The sequence below is a fragment of the Mesoplodon mirus genome (assembly GCF_964341445.2).
Source record: "Mesoplodon mirus genome assembly, chromosome: 19".
NCBI classification, from domain to species: Eukaryota; Metazoa; Chordata; class Mammalia; order Artiodactyla; family Ziphiidae; genus Mesoplodon; species Mesoplodon mirus.
In genome coordinates this window covers 21,520,718-21,541,387 of record NC_138995.1, presented here as the reverse complement: position 1 = coordinate 21,541,387, position 20,670 = coordinate 21,520,718, and the positions used below count along the sequence as shown (strand labels likewise).

At 41.8% G+C, this 20,670-nt stretch overlaps 1 protein-coding gene across 2 annotated transcripts in view; it reads right to left on the bottom strand.

Annotated features, from left to right (window-relative positions):
* The window catches only part of CDH11 (cadherin 11), a 151,041-nt gene that overhangs the window by 37,843 nt on the left and 92,528 nt on the right, over window positions 1-20,670 (bottom strand). Inside the window, exons 1-4 of one of the 2 annotated variants that reach the window (XM_082607017.1) lie at window positions 11,434-11,458; window positions 9,281-9,678; window positions 4,654-4,948; window positions 1,316-1,435 (exon numbers count right to left, since the gene is read on the bottom strand). In XM_082607017.1, coding sequence (XP_082463143.1) covers window positions 1,316-1,435; window positions 4,654-4,948; window positions 9,281-9,508 — 643 coding nt within the window. In that variant the 5' untranslated portion in view covers window positions 9,509-9,678; window positions 11,434-11,458. Of the gene's footprint in view, window positions 1-1,315; window positions 1,436-4,653; window positions 4,949-9,280; window positions 9,679-11,433; window positions 11,459-20,670 lie in introns of those variants that run through there. The other variant, XM_082607016.1, reaches the window with a different exon arrangement.

Sequence of the window (20,670 nt, the reverse complement as noted above, 5' to 3'; positions counted from 1 at the left end):
GGCTCCAGACGCACAGGCTCAGCGGCCATGGCTCACGGGCCCAGCCGCTCCGCGGCATGTGGGATCTTCCCGGACCGGGGCACGAACCCATGTGCCCTGCATCGGCAGGCAGACTCTCAACCACCAGGGAAGCCCCCTTCCAGCGATTTTAACATCTCAAAAATCCATATGAAATCCCACATTTATCCTTGGTTAATCTGAAAATTAATTGGCAAAATTAATTGGTAAATGCCTTTGATGAAATCATAGCAAGTAGCCCCATAAATTGTGATCTGAAGCAAAGAGGCTACAAATAAATGACTACATAGGTACGTGGAAATTATATTCAATAAGTGGGCAAAGTATCTGATTGGCAGGCTATGTACGTACATATAAACATATATATTTGATAAATTTTAACTATAATAGCAAAAGCGGATTGTTTGTAAACATCTTTCAAACACATGGGGGTATATTGTGGAAAAAATAAATGAGTTTGGGGTATAATATTGTGGACTAGCAGTTTCACAGGACTTTAGTGTTTATTCTTTTTTTTTCTTTTGCGGTACGCGGGCCTCTCACTGTTGTGGCCTCTCCGGTTGCGGAGCACAGGCTCTGGACGCGCAGGCTCAGCGGCCATGGCTCACAGGCCTAGCCGCTCCGCGGCATGTGGGATCTTCCCAAACCGGGGCACGAACCCGTGACCCCTGCATCGGCAGGCGGACTCTCAACCACTGCGCCACCACAGAAGCCCAGTGTTTATTCTAATAAAAGGACCCTAGAATCAAATTTGGTACAAATGGAGTGAAACATTTTGGCGTGGGTTTTGGTTGTTTGTGTTTGTTCACTCTTTCTGTTTGCTATTTGTTTTCTGTACGGAATTTGCAGAGCCTCCTTCTTGGATGCTAACACCCACTGGGAATCTAAGCACAGTGGAGGAGGTTGGGGATATGCCTCCTCCCAGACACGTTAGCATCAGTTCCCACCCCCACCATCCCCAGCCCTGGCTTTGAGAGCTGCCAGTTTTCATACCAGTCTTCAAGTCCTGTGGTCTCTTAATTTGGATCCACAGTTGAATTTATGATAAAACATATTTTAGGATAAATTCTTAAATTTAAGTTGAATTTTAAGATATGATTTTAAGAGAAAAGTTGCATCTAAGATTATATTTATTACTGTGACATGGTGCAATACAGACAGTATCTAATCCTCACAATAGTCTTGTTAGGTGGCCCTTTGTATATTTTAGAAACCTAAGACTCAAATAGGTTTTAGTGAGCAGGCCTGGACTCCTTATTCACAATGTGTCACAAATCACAACTCCATTCCACGGTACCTGTCTGTGCTTCTACTGAAAAGTAGGGTTGTCCTTCCAGGATACTGTACACTAACTTGGCACTGTTTCCATAGGTGGGGTCATCTGCGTCTGAAGCTGTCACCTGGATTACTGACGTTCCTTAAAAGTGAAATACAGTCATTAGCAACAGTCCCTCAGCTTTTCAAATTATATTCTAGTTTGCAAAGTTTTATCTTAAGATTAAAAAGTGAGGAGAGCCCCAAAATTATTCAACATGCTTTCATTTTCCGGGGTTGAGATGCAAAAATAACCTCCTTCCCTCCCTCTCTCCCTTCCTTTTTGTTTAATTCCCATAGCTTAAAAATGAACCTTCTATATTCACAGTGCATCCTGCTATACTTAGTAGTTAAAATAATAATATGAACATTATTGCAAAAACATTCTAAGACCCATGCAACTGGAATGTTCAGTATATCAAATAATTAAATAAAAATCTTCCCAAATAGTATAATAAAGGATAATTAATGATGAATTGCTTTTCATGAAAGGACAGAGTGCAGTGCTCCATCTGTAGCAGAGCAATAAATACATCATTTTATTGTTGCTTTGCATGTAATAAAATGGCTGCTAATACTACATTTTAATTAATTGATGGCTATAAATATTGTACAGAATGTTGTTCCCTACTGGCATGAAAATTGCATCTTCCCATCTCTAACAGGTCTGGTAGTCATATAATAGAAACCAGTAGACATCTGGTGAGATCTAAGGCAAGCATTTGTGGGTCACAGTGGAAGGAAACCAGCGAATTGAAGGAAGATGGGATTCTGTTTTTCCTAGAAAAAAACCTCTGTTCCCTGATGGTCACAAGTATCTGAGGGCATGAAATGCTGGGCTTCAGAATGGGGCAGGGGAGATGCTCAAGGGAGAGAGCTGGTTATTATAGAATTCCTCTGTGCCAGGCATTGTTTGGGGCATGTTCCATGTATTCTGCCCCTCTGCTGGGTGTTTTTACATTCACTGTGCTTGTGAGGTACTTAGTATGACAGGTAGGAAGTTTTGCAACCTATTTTTCAGAGTGGGCTATTGCCAGAGTCAGGAGTCTAACCTCTACCCAGCAAACAACCAAACACAAGTTCTTTCTGAGACAGTTTCAGCAGAGGGGCCAGGTTCTATGTGAAAGGCAAGGGAGTCCATTTACATAGCCTCTGATGACCCTTTAATTTACAAGGCTGTCAGTGATTTTCACATGGCATAAAAATAAATCTCACTTTTTTTTCCTGTAATTCATTATTTCGTACAAATAACTTTTTTCTGAGCTATTCCTACATAACTAGGCACTATTCTAAGTAGTGGAGATTTATAAGGGAGTTAATAAGCTCTATTCTCTACCTTCATGGTAGAGCTAGGGAAAGTATTATTTTTTATGCTTAATTTGCTTCGAGGAATCCACTAAGTTCATTACAACTCTTTGTATTTTACATCTATGTTGTTTAACTCTCATTAGAGTTTACATTATCCTCATTGTATAGATGACAAAACAAAAACTGAGAAAGATGTAAGATGTTGTCTGGGTTGACCTGGCTGGTCAGAGGCACAGCCATGATTCCAACCCAGTACTGTCTGGCAGCAGACTCTACTCTCATAGGCCACGATGCAAAGTCTGATGTTACTCCTTAAGCACCAAGCTGCCCCAAGAGGTGGGATCAATGAAAATTCCCCTAGAGCATCATGTTTGATGGCTGGCCTTTGTTCCCTGGCTCAGCTGCTGACACTGCTGTCCTCTATTTACTGATTTATTTGATGTCTGCTATTTCTCATTAAAGTCCCCAAGTGAATACTGAGAAACTAAAGAATTGGGCAGGGCAAAGGGAAGAGAAGAAGGCAGAAAAGGCTCAGCTGGGTTTTCATAAAGTAGGAGAAGGGTTTGACTTTAGCTGGAGGAGAAGGGGACATTTTTTTTTAGCATCAAAAGTTCTATATGCAGAATGGAAGGAGCTTAGAGTTGTAGAGTTACTTCTGTATCTAACACTCTTGAGCAAACTGATTCCCAATCTTGATGCTTAGTTTTCTCATCTGTAAAATGGCCCTGATGATCCTTACGTTCATGGGAACTTTATTATTTTTTTAATTAATTTATTTATTTTTGGTTGCATTGGGTCTTCGTTGCTGTGCGCGGGCTTTCTCTAGTTGCGGCGAGCGGGGACTACTCTTCATTGTGGTGTGCAGGCTTCTCATTGCGGTGGCTTCTCTTGTTGTGGAGCACGGGCTTTAGGCACACAGGCTTCAGTAGCTGTGGCACATGAGCTCAGTAGTTGTGGCTCACGGGCTCTAGAGCACAGGCTCAGTAGTTGTGGTGCACGGGCTTAGTTGCTCCGCGGTATGTGGGATCTTCCCTGACCAGGGCTCAAACCTGTGTCCCCTGCATGGGCAGGCGGATTCTCAACCACTGAGCCACCAGGGAAGTCCTCATGGGAACTTTAAATCTCTGATTCGCATAAGCATACTCACTCCCTGATTAGTACAGCTCTGATCACTGTCTGAAAAACAAATCCTTCTTAATATGAAGCATGCTTCTCAAAAGACCACAACTGCATGCATTCTATAAAGCCAAACAAAGGTTATTGCCAGGAGAAGTAGCTAGTTGAATAAATCTTTCACAGAATTGTCCTCTAACAATGTGATGTGTCTTTATGCAAGATAAAAGACATAGCTGCTTCTGAATTATTCTAACAGATGATGACATAGTGTCATGGTTAGATATATATTCTGGATTGACTTAATAGCTCAGATGACCTTGAATAAATTCATTAACCTGTTTCTAGCTTGGGTTTCCCATCTGCAAAATATGTCAAATAGGACCTACCTCATTGCAAAGATGAGTCACTGCAAAGATTAAATGCAATACTGCATGTAAATCTTTAATTAGCATGGTGCCTACATGGTACAAATACTGCTATTACTTATTGAACACCAGCATGCACTAGTGACCAGATGTATATTATTTCTAATCCTGCATGACTAGTAACTTTTATCCCCATTTTACAGAGGAGAAGCTCAGGCTAAGAGAACAGATGCAACTGATTCCCAGTCACAAGGTTAATAAGCACCAGGGCCAGGATGACATGGATTTGATTACGTTTTTCCTACTCTTCCACACCTCCTCATATTTTGTAAGCTTAGAGTTTAAAACCTCAGGGCAATTAAAATATTTGAAACTTCAGCTACATATATGAAATTTTTTTGTTTGTTATTCTGCCATAGAAGATACAGCATAAATTCTACTTCCTGATTTGGGAGAATAGGCACCAGCCTGCCCACCCACAGACACCAGGCCTGCAGGTGGAGTGGGTCTGCCCTCCCCTGCCCTTACGTACCCACATTGGACCTCTCGGGCACATTGGCATGATAGGTCTCGTGTAAGAACTCGGGAGGGTTGTCATTAATGTCCTGGACCTTGACGATGAATTCTGATGGTGGTTCCAGGGGCCGGTTGGTGTCCCTGTCCACTGCCTGAGCCATCAGAGTGTACTGGGCTCTCTCCTCTCGGTCCAATGTCTTGGTAGCATGAATATTCCCTGATTTGTCATCAATCACAAAAATGGTTCCGGCTCCTTCACCTGAGAGAATGTATTTAATGTTCCCATCACCAGAGTCAATATCGGAATGAAGCTAGGAAAAGAGAAATCGAGATTTGTAATTCCATGACGGATGCACTGGGGAGGTAGAGACACACTTACATGCTGTTGAGACAATACACTGTTTACACACACACACACACACACACACACACTGAGAGGGAGATGTTCTCACCCCATTTTACAAATGAAGAAATGTAATCTTAGAGAAGATAATTGTCTTGGCCAAGGTCACACAGCTGGGGAGCAGTGAAGCCAGGATCCAAACATTTTTAGATTTTAAAATTCATGTTCTCCCTCCCCCTCTCCCATTACATATGCACATATACAAAATATATATAATATACATTAGTTCAGTTATTTTGAAAGAAATATGCACATACTATAGAAAATAAAAAAACACACATTTGTGCAATAAGTAAATCTTATAAGTTCTGATTCCCATTCCTTCTTTTTCCCTGCTCAGAGACAGCTCTTATGACCAGTTTCTTGTGAATCCTCTAAGACATATTCTATGCATATGCAAGAATATCTCTACAGATACACATGCTTTGGTTTATTTTTACACAATAAAGTGCATAGTGCACATACCACTCTTCACCTCTGCTTTCCTACCACAATAAATTCAGAGGACCCTTCCACACTGGTACATATAAATTGAGCTCATCAATTGTATGGATGTTATTATAATTTCAGTCCTCTTCCAAAGGACACTAAGATTCCAAAGGACACCAGGCTTTTGTTACCTCAAACAAGCCATTGGTCAGACTTTCTGAAAGACCTGCTGTGTGGCACGGGACGTATGAGGAGCTGAGGATGGAACCTGCCTGAACAAGCCCCCATTCCCATCGTAAGCGTGGGGTGAGTGTGGTGGGTTGATATATATGCAGCTCTTACGACTATAGCAAGACTATATATCCTTGGGATTTTCCCCCTCTGTTGACAAAGCCCAGAGAAATGATGGAACTTGCCTAAATCCACAGTTGGCAGGGCCAGAAAGTCATCCAGATCTCCTAACTACCCACCTGTGCCTTCTGCCTTGACTCTGCTCTGTGTGTTGTAACATGGAACTCCCCCACAAAGACCATGTCCAATTTTCCTGTAGCAATAAACTCTTCATTGTACCTTGTTACCCAACCTCAATTTCTGCAGCTATCATCTTGATGAGTTCCTCTGCCCTCATTTTACCCTTTGTGGGAAAAGATAAGTATTACTTTCACCATTCTCATAGGCTTCAAGAGTAACCAAGTGGATAAAAAGCCCTTGGTTCTACCTACTACGTAAGAAAATCTAGTATAAACTAAAAAGCTTTATTCAAATGACATTGAAATATAATAATGCTTACTACTTATAATTATTATCTTATTATTTATTATCATTCCATTTTAATATTATTAATGTGATTTTAATTATTATTATTATGAAACCAAGACTTAGAAAGCTTGTCCAGAATCACAAGGCAGGATTGAACACATTGCTTTAAAAAAATTTTTGTATTGTTTCAGTTTCCCCCAAAATATCTAACTGATTTACAGTGCCTCAGTGAAACACCAAATATTTCAGCTCAGGGGGGTACCTGTAGGTACAAATTACGTGTTGATTTTAGTCTATAGTGCTTCTCAGGAAAAGAAAAAGAGCATACTTTCCTTCAGAACTTGTTATTCATAACATGCTATGTGCTGTCATGAAATTATGACTACACATTTCTTATGAATAAGGCAGTTTGCGAGTAATATACAAAGCTCTTTGAATATATGAAGCTACAGAGGATGACCCAAATTGCCCCAGTCTTCATACAAGTTTCCACAGTGAGGGCAGGATCCCTGCCCCCATTCCTCTGGCTCCCCACCTAACCCCCAATAATAGTTTATGTTCATTTGTTTTTCCTGCCTCAGACCTGGCAAAAGTCAGGGGCTCAGCCATCTGAATGTGCAACAAGGAAATCAATGCAACACTTACTTTAATGGGAGTATTTAGACAAGGAATGTTTCTAGGGACCCTCATATATTACATATTAATTCGGCAAGACTCTTGGGAATTAAACGAATTTCATGATCAACCAAATAACTGAAAAACATTTAAATATACTGCTCATTATTTTTATCTTGTTTTCAGAGTTCAAAGTTGGATATAAATTCCTTTTTTCCCCTCTCCAACAAAGATGATCCATACAACCAACAATGATATTTATTAGTTTCCACACAAAAAGCAGTTTGGCAAACCATTCAGTGCTATCAAGGGATCAGTTGCTGAGGTGGACACAGCCAATTCCTAACTCCCAAGACTGATGGCATCCCCTCTGCAGAGCACAGCCTGATGTAGACTGTGCTTCCTGCAGGAAATCTAAAAGTCCATGGTTTGCCAAATTCCACTTTTTGAGAGCATCTTCTATCACTCAACCTTGAATGTCATCAAATCAAAGGTTTTTAGGGAACAAGTCATCTAGTCTAATCCTCCTATTCATGGGGGAACTACAGATCAGCATTGTCTCAAAAGGAAGTTCCATAGGATCCAACCACTTTATTTCTTTTTACCCCCATCCAATCTGACATCAGGCTCATTTTCGTGTGTCTAGATTTTCCATCCTCTTCCATCTGCTGCCTTTTAGGAGGCATGACATCTGCTTGCTCCACAGAGATGCTGAAATGGCCCTCTAGGTCCTGTCTCTTCTGCACTCCCCACCCTAATACACACCCTGCTCCCCACTGAGAAAGTCCCTGTGGCAGATGTTCTATTTTCTCAGAAAAGTTCATGCACAGCTCTCCACGTTGTTCCAGCCACACAGCTCCTGCTGTGTGTGGCTCAAGTCTCTTCTTCCTCTCTGGGCATACAGCCCATCTCCTTGATGGAGGGAATTCTATGTGCCAATTATTTCCCTGTGCTCCATTTCTCAAGGATACTTCTACTTTGGGTGTAATCTTTCCATTTTGGATATAAATGATGAAATTGCTCGAGTACATCTCTTCAAAAAGGCACTTTTCCAACCCTTAACAATATTATTGAGATGCTAATATGAACGTCCTCCAAAGATGCCAATTCCATAAACATGGAATGCTATTCTCAAGTTAAGCAGCAACTAAGATAACTTCATTGGAATCTATGAGGCTCAGAAATGAGCACCCCACAAATCTTCTCTTGTCCCTTTCCCCCTTGGCAGGATAACTTCTACTCATCCTTCAGGTCACAAGTTATTACCACTGTCTCCATGAAACTTCCCTTCATCCCTCCCAAACTTTACCATGTAAATTGAGTTGCTAGTGAATTTCTTCATTATTCTACTCCTTGTTTTAGTTTTTTAATTGCTTAGGTAAGTGTCTCTTTTCCACTAGTCCCTGAACTCTTGGAGACCAAGGACTATTTTACCCTAGTTTACCATTTGCCTCGCTCTGTACCTTCCCATAGCAGGCTTTATGTTCTTATGTGTGTGAACACCTATCTCCTCACAGTTAAGGTCACTGTTCTCTAAAAGATGGCCGTATGTTTTACCATAATTGATATAGCAGTCAGTCAGTTTTTCAAACATATTTTGTTTGTTTGTTTTTGATTTTTAATTTTGGCTGTGCTGTGCGGCTTGCAGGATCTCAGTTCCCCGACCAGGGATTGAACCCGGGCCTCCTCAGTGCAAGTGCCAAATCCTAACCACTAGACCACCAGGGAACTCCCTCAAACATATTTTGAACTCTCTACCCTTGCACTTTTTGGAGGGGGTACACAGAGAATGCAGGATTTCTCAGTAGTACTAAGACTCTCAAGCTTTCTGAAATGGGTTTTGCCATCCCTAACCAAAGTGGATAAAATTCCACCCATTCTTTTGACACATCCATTCATCTTGTCAAATATTCACAGAGGCATCCCCAAAGCTGGACTTTGGTACAGGACCTGGGGATACAAAAATGATGCTGTTCCGGATGGAAAGTAGCTTAGGGTCCAGTGAGGGAGATAGATGAATACATAGACATGTGTACTACAGAAAGGAAAGCTATGATGAAAGGAGTCCAGAGCATCATAAGAACACAAACAATGCCATCCACGTTTGGGTTTGGATGTGGTAGGGGAAATGCCCCTAGTTGGAGAATGGTTAAATACATAATCATCATTTCTATTCAGTAGACTACTGTGTAACCATTAAAAAACAGAGTTTTGAGGGCATAACATCAAGTGGAAAACTGAAGTGTTCTTAACATGGATAAGTCTATGAACTAAAAAAAAAAAAAAAGTGGCTAGAAGGATGTATGAACAATGATTTTGCGGTTTTTACTGATGGCCAGACCATTATTATTTTCCCTCCTATATTTTTGTTTCGACCATACCCTAGTACAGGGATGGTGGAGAGTGAGGCATTAATGTGGAGTGACCGCAGCCTTACCCTGCCCACGAGCACGGGGTCAGGCCCGGTGTACTCCTCTATCACGAAGAACTGGTTCCAGACCCAGCCTCTCTTGGAGCGCTGCAGCACCTGGCCCTCCTTGCCCTTCTCGTGGTGCCCGTGGAACGAGGGTCGCAGGTGGCTCCTACGCTCCGTGGCGAAGGCCTGGCTATGGCACAGCATGCCCAGGCACACCAGGGCGGCTTGTAAACAGTAGTTCTCCTTCATTTTTGGTTACGTGGTAGGCACAGGAGAATGCGGCTGTCACCCCTTCCAGCGACTGTGCTGCGGCCTGGCCACTGGTGGCCTCCCACGCGTCACGCCGAGCTCTCTCGGACTGGAATGTTTCTCCTCGCTGAGCACATCACGTCAGGGCTGCCCACTTCCCCGGTCGGCCTCTGCAGGCAGAAAGAGAGATCAGACTTGTCGCAGGCTCCATCCCCACTTCATTTCAATTCCATTCTGTAAACACTGACCCACTTTGGACCCTGTTAGGGCTTTGCTCTGGATACTGAGGATGCAGAAGCCAGTGAGAAATCGTCCCTGCTCTCTGGCCGTTTACCATGCGGTGCGTAAGATAAACACATACACGAAGAAACCCCTCAGGGTCTATATGAGGATAAAACGTGTGCGCTGTGGAATCCAGCTGCCCAGGTCTGAGTGTCACTTTTACCATTTACTAGCTCTGGGTCGGGGGTAAGCCGACACTGAGCTCAGCTTGCTCATTTATGAAATGGGCTCGCGAATCGAACTCACTGCAAGATCTACACAGGGATACACGAGTAATACCCCTAAGTCTCTTAGCACAAGGCCTGCTATACAGTAAACGCTTCATATTTATCTGTTATTATTATGATCATAACTGCTTGGGTATGTTTTTGTAATAGGGAAACTTAGGGCATTATGGGCAGCCAGGAGAGGAACACATAATTGATGGGGGTTGAGGATGGAGATGGCAGAGAGTGGGGACTGTTAAGGAGGACTTCCTGGAGGATGGGACAGATGGGCACAACCATCAGACGAGTTACTGTGATAAGAAGGGAATGGATGGGACGTGCAGGTAGAAGGAACAGCGTGCCCCAAAGCCCAGAGCTGGTCACAAGCACAGCACGTCCCAAGACTGTTCGGCTTACTGGATGGTATAAGAAAGGAGGAAGCCAGCAATGAATCCTTCTAGATATGGGAGGTCGGGGCAGACCCTAAGATGGTCACTGATGGCCACTAAAACATTTGTCAGTGAAATAATGGGTCAAATTCTCATTGTTGGATCAATATAGTGTCAATTCAGTAAGCAAGATTTGCTCTTGTCCGGTCCAGTGTCCACCCAAGAACCTGAAGATCCTACCTTAACCTGACAGTCTTTCCAAGGATACTTTATAAGCTCTCTCCAACAAGGAAAAGCAAAATAAAACAGCATCCCCACCAGCTGGTCCAAAGGTCTTGTTCCTGGCACCCAGCCATGACTCAGTTACTCATCAGTAGTAAAGATGAGCTGCTAACGCCTTTCCATGCCTCTTGTGGTTTCTCACCTACAGTCACTCCAATCCTCTCTCTAGCACTCTGGTTCATATATATATATATATATATATATATATATATATATATATATATATATATATATATATATAATATATATATATATATACATATCACATCTTCTTTATTTATTCCTCTGTTGATGGACATTTAGGTTGCTTCCATGTATTGGCTATTGTAAATAGTGCTGCAGTGAACATTGGGGTGCGTGTATCTTTTCGAATTATGGTTTTCTCGGGATATATGCCCAGTAGTGGGATTGTAGGATCATATGGTAACTCTATTTTTAGTTTTTTAAGGAATTTCCATACTGTTCTCCATAGTGGCTGTACCAGTGAAATTGGTGAGATTCTTGAGTGTTGTAGGAATAAAAACCATCACCTAATTCTTTGCTATATGATTTGGATGAAGTGGTTAGATGGGAGGGAGGGGAATAGGAAAGAGAGAGAATGCATCTTGGCAGAGTGGAATGTACCTAGATTTGGAGGTCAGGTAAACGTGAATTGGAACACCACTTCTGTATATTTCAATCAGGGTGGCCTTCGACATGTCAGTCAGGCACTCTTAGCCCCCTCAGTCTCATCTGAACAATAGGGATGACAAGAATTGATACACACATGCAGGGCTGAAGACAGAGAGGGAACTGGGCACACACTGGATCTCTTCCTCTCTTTCTAGAGCACCATAGTCCAAGCATGCAGCCCTCACTCAGCAGAAGGAAGCACTCTTGCCTTGCAGGTGGAGATGCCCAGAAGACAGGGGTGAGGTGCTTTCTCTAAGAGAGGAATTGAGGAATAAGAGTTACATGGAGGTACCACAGCCACCTGGCCTTAGAGGTCTCAAAAATAAGGGAACTGGTGGCATTCTAATTTGCTGGTGCAGAACCCCTTTTCTTCTGAGGCTCTTTGATTTCATCAACCCAAGCCTTTCTGCTCCTTTGTAATATGGCAAAATGTTATCTGGGGAGGCCACAGATGTGCATTCATTTCAGGTGTCCATCACGGTCCTCAAGACCATTTTATGATGTGTTATGCAAGTCTCTTTTCAGGGAATAGGGAGTTTAGTGTTTGTTGTAGACAGACTCTGGGATATGTAAAAGGCTGTGTGCAAGAGAGAGAAAGATTCAAAAGGCAGTGTCATCACTTAACAGCTTCACCCTGAGACTCAGGCATATCAATACTACATCAAATGCTGTTTCTTACAAGGCAAACTGACTGCATGGAAAGAGCACAGGGAGGGACCAGAAGGAGTTTGATCCTACACGGAGGCAATGTGAAGCCATAGGAAGATACCTGCATTTAAGTCAAAAAGCCAAAGATATGATTAAGAATCTGCCACTTAGCTGGTACTGGGACCTCCCTCAGCTCCAAGAGGGTGGCTCTGCCTCATTCCCTGTGAAGTGAAGCCATTGGGTGACATTTTCCACAAGTGGTTTCCAGGTTCATGTTCTTGTTTGGAGTTGGGGTGAGATATCTTGGGGGCACTTCTGATTCATACACCATCTCCTTACTATACTGGTTCCCTCTTAATGGTTGGGATGATATCATATTCACAATTAGATGGCCAATGCCTGAGCTCAAAGCAGGACACCAATTAAAGCTGAATGTATGATTTGAACCCCATACTTCAAGTTCAAACTTGATATTGCCACCATAGAATCTCAAGAAGAAGAAATAGAAAAGAAAAAGCATATGGTGCAACAAGACCTCTGCCCATTTTATACCATGCCAATTAGTAAGTGTTCATTCACACGGTGATAAATTATTCTTGCATATAAACTGTGAAGTGTGTTTGAAAGAAAGGGTTAATTAAAGTTGATATTTCTGGGGCTTCCCTGGTGGCGCAGTGGTTGAGAGTCCGCCTGCCGACGCAGGGGACATGGGTTCATGCCCCGGTCCGGGAGGATCCCACGTGCCGTGGAGTGGCTAGGCCCGTGAGCCATGGCCGCTGAGCCTGCATGTCCGGAGCCTGTGCTCTGCAACGGGAGAGGCCACAGCAGTGAGAGGCCCGCGAACCGCAAAAAAAAAAAAAAAAAGTTGATATTTCTGCACCTCTTTCTTCTGGCTGCCATTTTGCTGTAAAGCACAATTATTTCTGACACTAAACATGTTGAAACTAGATGACAACTTTCTTTTTCCTTTACAGAAGAAAAATTCTAGCCTAATACTAATGAATTTAAGAGTTTCTACATGACCAATAAACAATAAATTTCACTCTTTGTTAAAAAGGTGAAATTATCTATTTTCTTCTGTTGGAGAGAATAGCAAAATCAACTTGCTTTTAAAAGTAATTCCTTGAAACCGTTATTTTTAAGTGCTTATATGGCTGTATGTACTATATAAAGTTATTTTAATGGCTAATCTCAGGTATGTTAAGACGAATTTTAAGACATTATTTTTTAATTCAATTTCAGAATGAAAATTTGCTTAGCAAAAGCTTTTTCTAGCTATTGCTCTAAAAACTTTACAAATAGTAACTCATCCATTAATTTCTATAACAAACTTATGAATAGGCACTGTGAATATTCTTATTTTAAAGGATGGAAACTGAGGCCCGGATAGATTAAGCAACTTGTGCAAAGTTATGCTTCAGATAAATCGTAGGGCTGAATCTGAGCCCATGACGTTTGGCTCTAGAGTCTGTGTCCTTAACCAGTGAGCAATACCAGCTATCACCACTTGTTGGTTTCTGAGATTCATAAGGAGACGATATGGACACTGTGATAAAAACAGTAACCTAGATGCCACGTGCTGTAAACCAGTATGAGAACCTAGTATATACTCATAATATGACTATGATGAAAGTGTCAGTAACAGTAAACATTCGTCCAGTGTTCTTGTCTGCCTAACATTCTTCTAAGTGCTTTCAATGAGTTGAGTCATAAATTTTCACAATAACTCTGTACAATGGTATTACTGTTATCCCCATTTTACAGATAAGTAGTCTGAGGCATAGCAAGATTAAGTAACTTGCTCATAGTTACAGAGCCAGCAAGTGGAGGAGCTGAGATATAAACACTGGATGCTTGGTTCCAAGACCTGCATTGTTATCCCCTATAATCCCATGTGATATTGCCTCTCTAAGAGAAGGCTGAAGATCAAATATGGACACATATCATAAGACATAGCATAATAGTCTAATGATGAAAATAATTTAAGTTTTGGTGGCACTCTGGTGGGGGGTAATACTGTAACTAAAATATTAAACCAAACTAGAAAGAGGAAGATAAAGCATTTTATAGCAATGATCAAAGTGAAGAGGAACAGGAAGTGATTATATCAGTTCATCAACAACACAGTACAACCAGGTCCTTGAACAGCACTAGTACACAAAAATAAGCCTTTGCTTTTTATTTTTAAACACCCTGTTTCAGAATTTCTATATGTATAGGTTAAAAAAGATGTGTTCAGAAAGATTATTATTATTATTATTTGGAAATGCTTCTAGAATCTAGAGATCTGGTTGATGTATGCAGTGGTACAGAGTCTGCAGGAATCACTCATGAAAATGAACAGGAGACCGCCCTCCTAAGAAGACCTTCACATTGTTAACAACTAAGGAAATATATCAGTGTTCTAACTGGTTTTAATGAAGACCCCCAAGGCAGTTCTTGAACAATCCTTCCATTTAAGCACTTCCTAGCAGTATGCCAGAATGTCTAAGCATTGAGGTTCCACTAAAACATACAGGAGGACTTTATTTTATGATGGGAGCATATTGCTTGCAAGGAAATATAAATGTTGTTGAAAGTCACAGGAGTAATAACATGACAGGAAAATGGATTTGCAAAACCACCAGCTCTAAGTGGAAGGCTCGCCCCTCTATCTTGAGAGCAGATAGCCCGTCATAAGCTACTGCGCCTTGAGCATAAAACTCACTGTGCTTGCTTTTGTCTCCGTTAAAGAAAATGACATACGGATGTTTAAGTATATTTGGACTCGTGCTGGAAATTGTTATCGGGTAGAGAAAAAAAGACGAAAACGCTTGGCAAAAATCAAGCGGCTTTGTTTTTTTAGCTTTCTCCTCCCCCACAGAGCTGGAAGGATCAGACAGGCTGACCTGTTCTTTTCATTTCCAGGGAGTTAATTTACAGTTAAAGACAGGTTATCATTACATTAAGAATATTACCGAGCCCACCAGAACTCAAAACCTTATTCTGCAAGTGCAGTGTCCTCTTGTCAGGAGCTCAGGGGCTCTGGTCCCCACTGCAACAAACACAGCTTTGTGACCAATCGGATTCCATTATGCAAATTAATTCAAGCATATTTTATTCCCCGTTCAAATCTCATCACTCAGCACTGAGCTGGTCTCTAGTTTCAAATCAAATCACAGGAATTATGCCACGTCTGTGGAAATCACAGAGAATGGAGAGAGGAAGTATTACAAGAACTACTGAATCACATTTATTCCCCGATTTCTACGCTTGGAGCAAAGCATAAGCTTGCGGTAAGTCACTTTTGCTCAGGTGCAGAATACACAGCAGAGACTGCCAAGCAGGCATTGTATATGTTACTCCACTCTCTGATACCAAATTCAAATGTTAAAGTAGGTAGCAATGGGCTTCCCTGGTGGCGCAGTGGTTGAGAGTCCACCTGCCGATGCAGGGGACACGGGTTCGTGCCCCAGTCCGGGAAGATCCCACATGCCGTGGAGCAGCTGGGCCCGTGAGCCATGGCTGCTGGGCCTGCACGTCCGGAGCCTGTGCTCCGCAAGGGGAGAGGCCACAACAGTGAGAGGCCCGCGTACCGCAAAAAAAAAAATTAGGTAGCGAAGAGGGCTCCTTATCAATGACCATGATGTGCTTTAAGGGCAATTGGAATGTTTAAAACTGTTCCATGTAAGTTTCATTCTCTGCTTCTAGAGAAATAGAGAACCACAGGAGTGTCAGCTTTGGAAGTGAAAAGATCAGTCCCTGCCTGGTGTTGGGAAGGCCTGGGTCCAAATCCTAGTTCCATCACTTATGGGCTGTATAAAATTAGGTAATGATAGTTGAAATTATCCTTGACGAGGTGCTTGATTTTTCTAGTACTCGGCAATATACTCAGGGCTTGATATACACCATTTAACTGTATTTTCACCACAACTGTATGTAAATATCACCCACAATATTATCTACAAGGAAACTGAGGTTGTGAGTGATTAAGTAAATCACTCAAGGATACACTCTGAAACACTGGCAAGGCTGCAATTCAAATTCAAATTTATGTGACTGCAAAACCCATGCTTCCCCAAACACTAAGAGTCAATGTTCCTGATCTTCAACACAAGGACATGGTTTAGACCATCTCCAAGGATGGTCTAAACTCCATACTGTATTTGACATTGAAAAAAATCTTTGTTAGTTGTGAATTTCATTTAAGTATGTACAATCAGCCTTTATATTCTTAGGCTTTTGTGGCCACAGAGTATTCTAGAAATCCATCTTAAGTCCCCAGATCCCAAACATACAGAATCATTCACTGATTATTTATTAATCTTTTCAAGTAATTAAATCATCTTCAAATGATAAGATGACTAAACACAATCTATGATATGAAGAACTTATTATTCTTGCTCTACTCAATCCTTAAGATAGTCTTTTTCTCACTGTAATATTTTAAAATGTTAATCATTAAGATGAATAAAATATATCAACACATACAGTTAATAACACTGTCACCAGTATCATCTTGGGCTATGAATACACACCCTATATGAATGTGTGGAAAGAGAGAGATCTTATTTTCCATTTTTCTTCGCATGAGTGAAAGTACCTGAGGGAAGATTAGGGCAAAAACGGTAATGATAAACAGATGCTCAACATAATGTAATGTCACTTGTGGTATCAAAGGCCTGTATGTAAATCTCTCTTTGTCTCAGAGCAGTGAATATCTATAAAGCTTTCTTTATTTCCTGGTTCCTTCATTCAGCAGTAACTTTTCACAGTGCCAGACCTGGGTTGGACCCTGGAGGCTACAATGCCTCTCTGATCTGTAGAATCTACTCAAACAATGGTGAGACAGTTGTCTAAGCAGATAAATGATCGTATGATGTGATAAGTGCAAACAGGACTGGGTAAAAGAACACAGAGGAATCAGTGACCACATCTCTGCAGATGAATTTGTAACATATCACTCCTGCCTTCTGGTACTTGCCTACTCCAGCCCCTTCCAAGCAAATACCTATATTAACAGTCTCCCACATCTGGAGTTTCCACTGTCACCCAGAGCCATGGATGATTGAACCACATATAGTCCAGTGATAAGCAAACCATAAACCAACCCCTGATTTTATCAAACTGTGTAACCTCGTTCAAAATGATAACCTGGGTGAATCAGATTCACTGGGGAACTTTAATGAAAGAAAACAGGACCATTTGCCAGTTAGTAAGGGAGCTGAAACAGAAGGTTATGAGGCACCTGGGGGATGGAGTAGCCATAAAGTGACATCTTATGGCCAGTGTTTCAGTGAAATCAAGGTATGAGCAAGTCAGTTAGAAACCAAACAGAAACAGACATGGCCTCTGTCCCTGAGCCACATAAATGGCAGAGTACATGGCCCTGTTATCTGAAGATCTTGGCAATCAAGGACTTCCCTCCAGCTGTTGTCTCCACGGGGCCCAGCCCTACTGCTATTCTGTTTCTGAATTTCTATGAGGTTGTTTGCACTGCCCTCCCTATACATCAGATGACAATAAGCCCCTTGTACATGAGCTAACTTGAGTGCTTTCTTTTATCATCAAACAGCAAACCTAGTAAACTATCAATACAATAATCAAGAGGAAAAGTTAGGTGGTTCTCCCCCTGGTCAAGGGTGAAGTACTATAGCTGTGGAGATCCTTTGTTCAGATGTAGAAGATGCCTATTTCTTCTCTAAATTTCCAAGGAATACTGGGCAATAGGGAGAGGTGTAGAACAAAAGTCAAGACACTTGTGTTGTAGCAAAGGTTCTGCCACTAAACAGTTGTGTAACCTTAGAAAAGACACTCTTCCTTTGGGACTAAGTTTCTCCTTCTATAAAATAGAAGACTGGCAATAGCCTGTTAAGGAGCTGTCTACAGGAGCCTGTGAGTCTGTGCTGGGCTGAGACACAGCAACTTTCCCTGGATGGAGAGAGATGAAAATTCATTTAGAAGGTCTGGATCCTGCTGCACTGGCAGGACTGCTCCATGCACAACTCCAGGAGTCCCACTTACATCAGATATAATGTGAATGGGGCTCTCTGGGACTAGGCAATGCAAGACCTGCTAACGTGACAGGTATTAAAACCCAGCATTAGGAATCAGGACTTTCCCTGATGGACAGTGGGAATCCATTAAGTTCTCTGGTCAGGAGATTGATGGAGTCCGAGCTATCGGGTATACAGGATAAACCAACATGAGAAATGGCAGTTCCGACAAAATTGTTGAGAACACGGGCTCAGGAGTCAGATGGGGTTAGAGGATTACAGCTCAAGAGTTACCACTCACTACATGTGTGACTCAGCCTCTGTAGGTCTCCACACTGCAATACTGAAAATGTGGAGAACACCAGGACCGGCCTTAACGGGGGAGTTCTAAAATGAAACAAGATGGTGCATGAAGAGAACTCCATGTAGCACTTGACATGGGTTGGCACACAGCAGGTGATAAAAACGATAAATTAGGAGTTTTGTTCCTTCAACAAGAATACGTAAATATGTACTATAAGCCCTGGATGCACGCATATGGCATATAATACACATACAACATGCAATACGGTGCAAGCCTCACAAAGGTCTCCAGGAGGCTGGCCATTAAGGAGATACAGACACACCGATATTTATAATAGGGATTGCTAAATGCAATGATACTAATATATGAGTCCAGGGAAACTCCTGGAGTCATTGCAGTAGTTCAGGTGAGAGATAGTATGGTTCTGAACTAGAAAAATAAGGCTTCTATGGAGGAAAGAAGGCTTTTCTAGAGATCATGCGACGTGAAGGGCCTTGGGAACTGGACAGATTGAGGACAGAGGAGGAGACTGCAGTCTGGGGGGAGTGAGAAGACAGTGGTGCTGCTCCTGACCTCAAAAGAAGACAACACTGGTTTGGGGATAAAGAGCAGGAGTTTGGTTTCAAACATATTAAGCTTGTAAAGCCAATGGATTGATGTTCAAGTGGAAAGCTCAGAGTAAGTCAGTTCCCAACTTCTTCCAGTAGTAGGTATTGTCAATGTCAGCATTTCTGTTTCAAGTTCGGACATTTTGTTGCATTAATCAATCTTAGAATCTCAGAACTGGGGGAAATCCTAGCTTAGATTTTCCACTCTTCGTCCTTCTTCAACAGACAGATGGGAAAACAGATACAGAAATGATAAGTAACTTGCAAAATAAAAGACAGCATGAACAAAACCTAAAGACCTCACTGTATAGAGCAAAAATATAGGGGCAGGAACAAGTATCGACAGTGAGAGATAATTTTTATAACATCTACCCTGCCCTTTCCCCTCAAAACCTGGATTAAAAGCAGTCCTCCTTTTCAAATGATTTCTATGGAAACGGCCAGTCCAGGTTCAAGAAAGGAACAGACAATCAGAAATAAGGACCTGGGAGCTCTTTAAAGATGATCAGTGGAGACCTGGAAGAGGAAAAGCAATCTACATATTCTCTCTAGAATGTGACATCCTGCAGAGAACCACTTTCCACAAAGTCTGTTTTTTAAAGCATAAACAATAAGAGGAGGAGTTATCCCAGGGTGGCCTTAATAACTGACAAGGGCTTGATATGGTTTTTTGAAATAATTACTAAGGCGAGGAGAGAGAATGCCTCCAATCACCACCTCTGAGAGCCTTTAGAATTCTGAGAAGGCCAGCCTGTGACCTCAATCCACTGGGGTCTCCGTGCATCCGTCCAGCTTAATCAACCGCTGAACAGGAGTGAGGAATGGAGAGTCAAGCTGCTTCCAATTATCAGAAGCTTGATTTTTACCCGAGTGTGGGTGGGCTGTTCTGGAGGTCTCTTTCTAATGGACCTCCCCAAACTATGCTATCATGCTAAGAGTAGACTAAACTCTGCCATATTTTAAATGGCTTTTTTTTTGTATCTTTACATACCCCACAGAGAGTCCCTGCCCCTCCTTGTTTTCAGAAACCAGACACCAACAATAGCTTCATAATGATCGCATTGTGGTTTCAAATAATCCAATCTTTGAAGCCCAATTCTTTCTTTTCAAATGCATTAACATGATTTATCAAAAGTAAGGGTTTTTTTTTTGAAAAAAGTTAAGCATAAAAGAAAAGTAATGGGATACAGCAAACTAGTCAAGTGCCTTGTACGTGTGCAGAGCATTTTCTGAAGCATATGCCAAACACTCTCAGACAGACAGGACTTTCAAAGGCAACACTAAGTGTCTTTTGTGGGTCTCAGATGATATGGTTCACTTAATTAGATTTTCTATAATCCCAGGTTAATCCTATTGTGAATTACAGACGTGAGTTCACTTGCTTGGCAAAAACATCTACTGCTACAAATGCATTTCTGGAAAAAATACATACCTTACTTATAATGCATTACCAGAGTCATTATCACAAAGAGACCTACTTCATCCTCTCCCTCTGCCAGGAAGAAGGACCATTTCCATTCGTTTGATCACACTGTCCTTTTAAGCAATTTAATAAGGGCACTTTTAACCCTTCCTTTTCCCTAAGATTTGGAAACATAGCTAATTTCTCACTGAATTCTTTGCCCCTGACTACAGTGATGTATATGCCGACATGGCCTCTGCCTCTCATAGGGCTTAAAATTTAGACTATAGTGTCTCAAGAACTTTTCTGCATATTAGAATTAACCAGGGGGGAGCGAGGTTATTTGAAAAATCCCATTGCCAAGGCCTTACTCTAAACCACTTGAAAGCAAAGA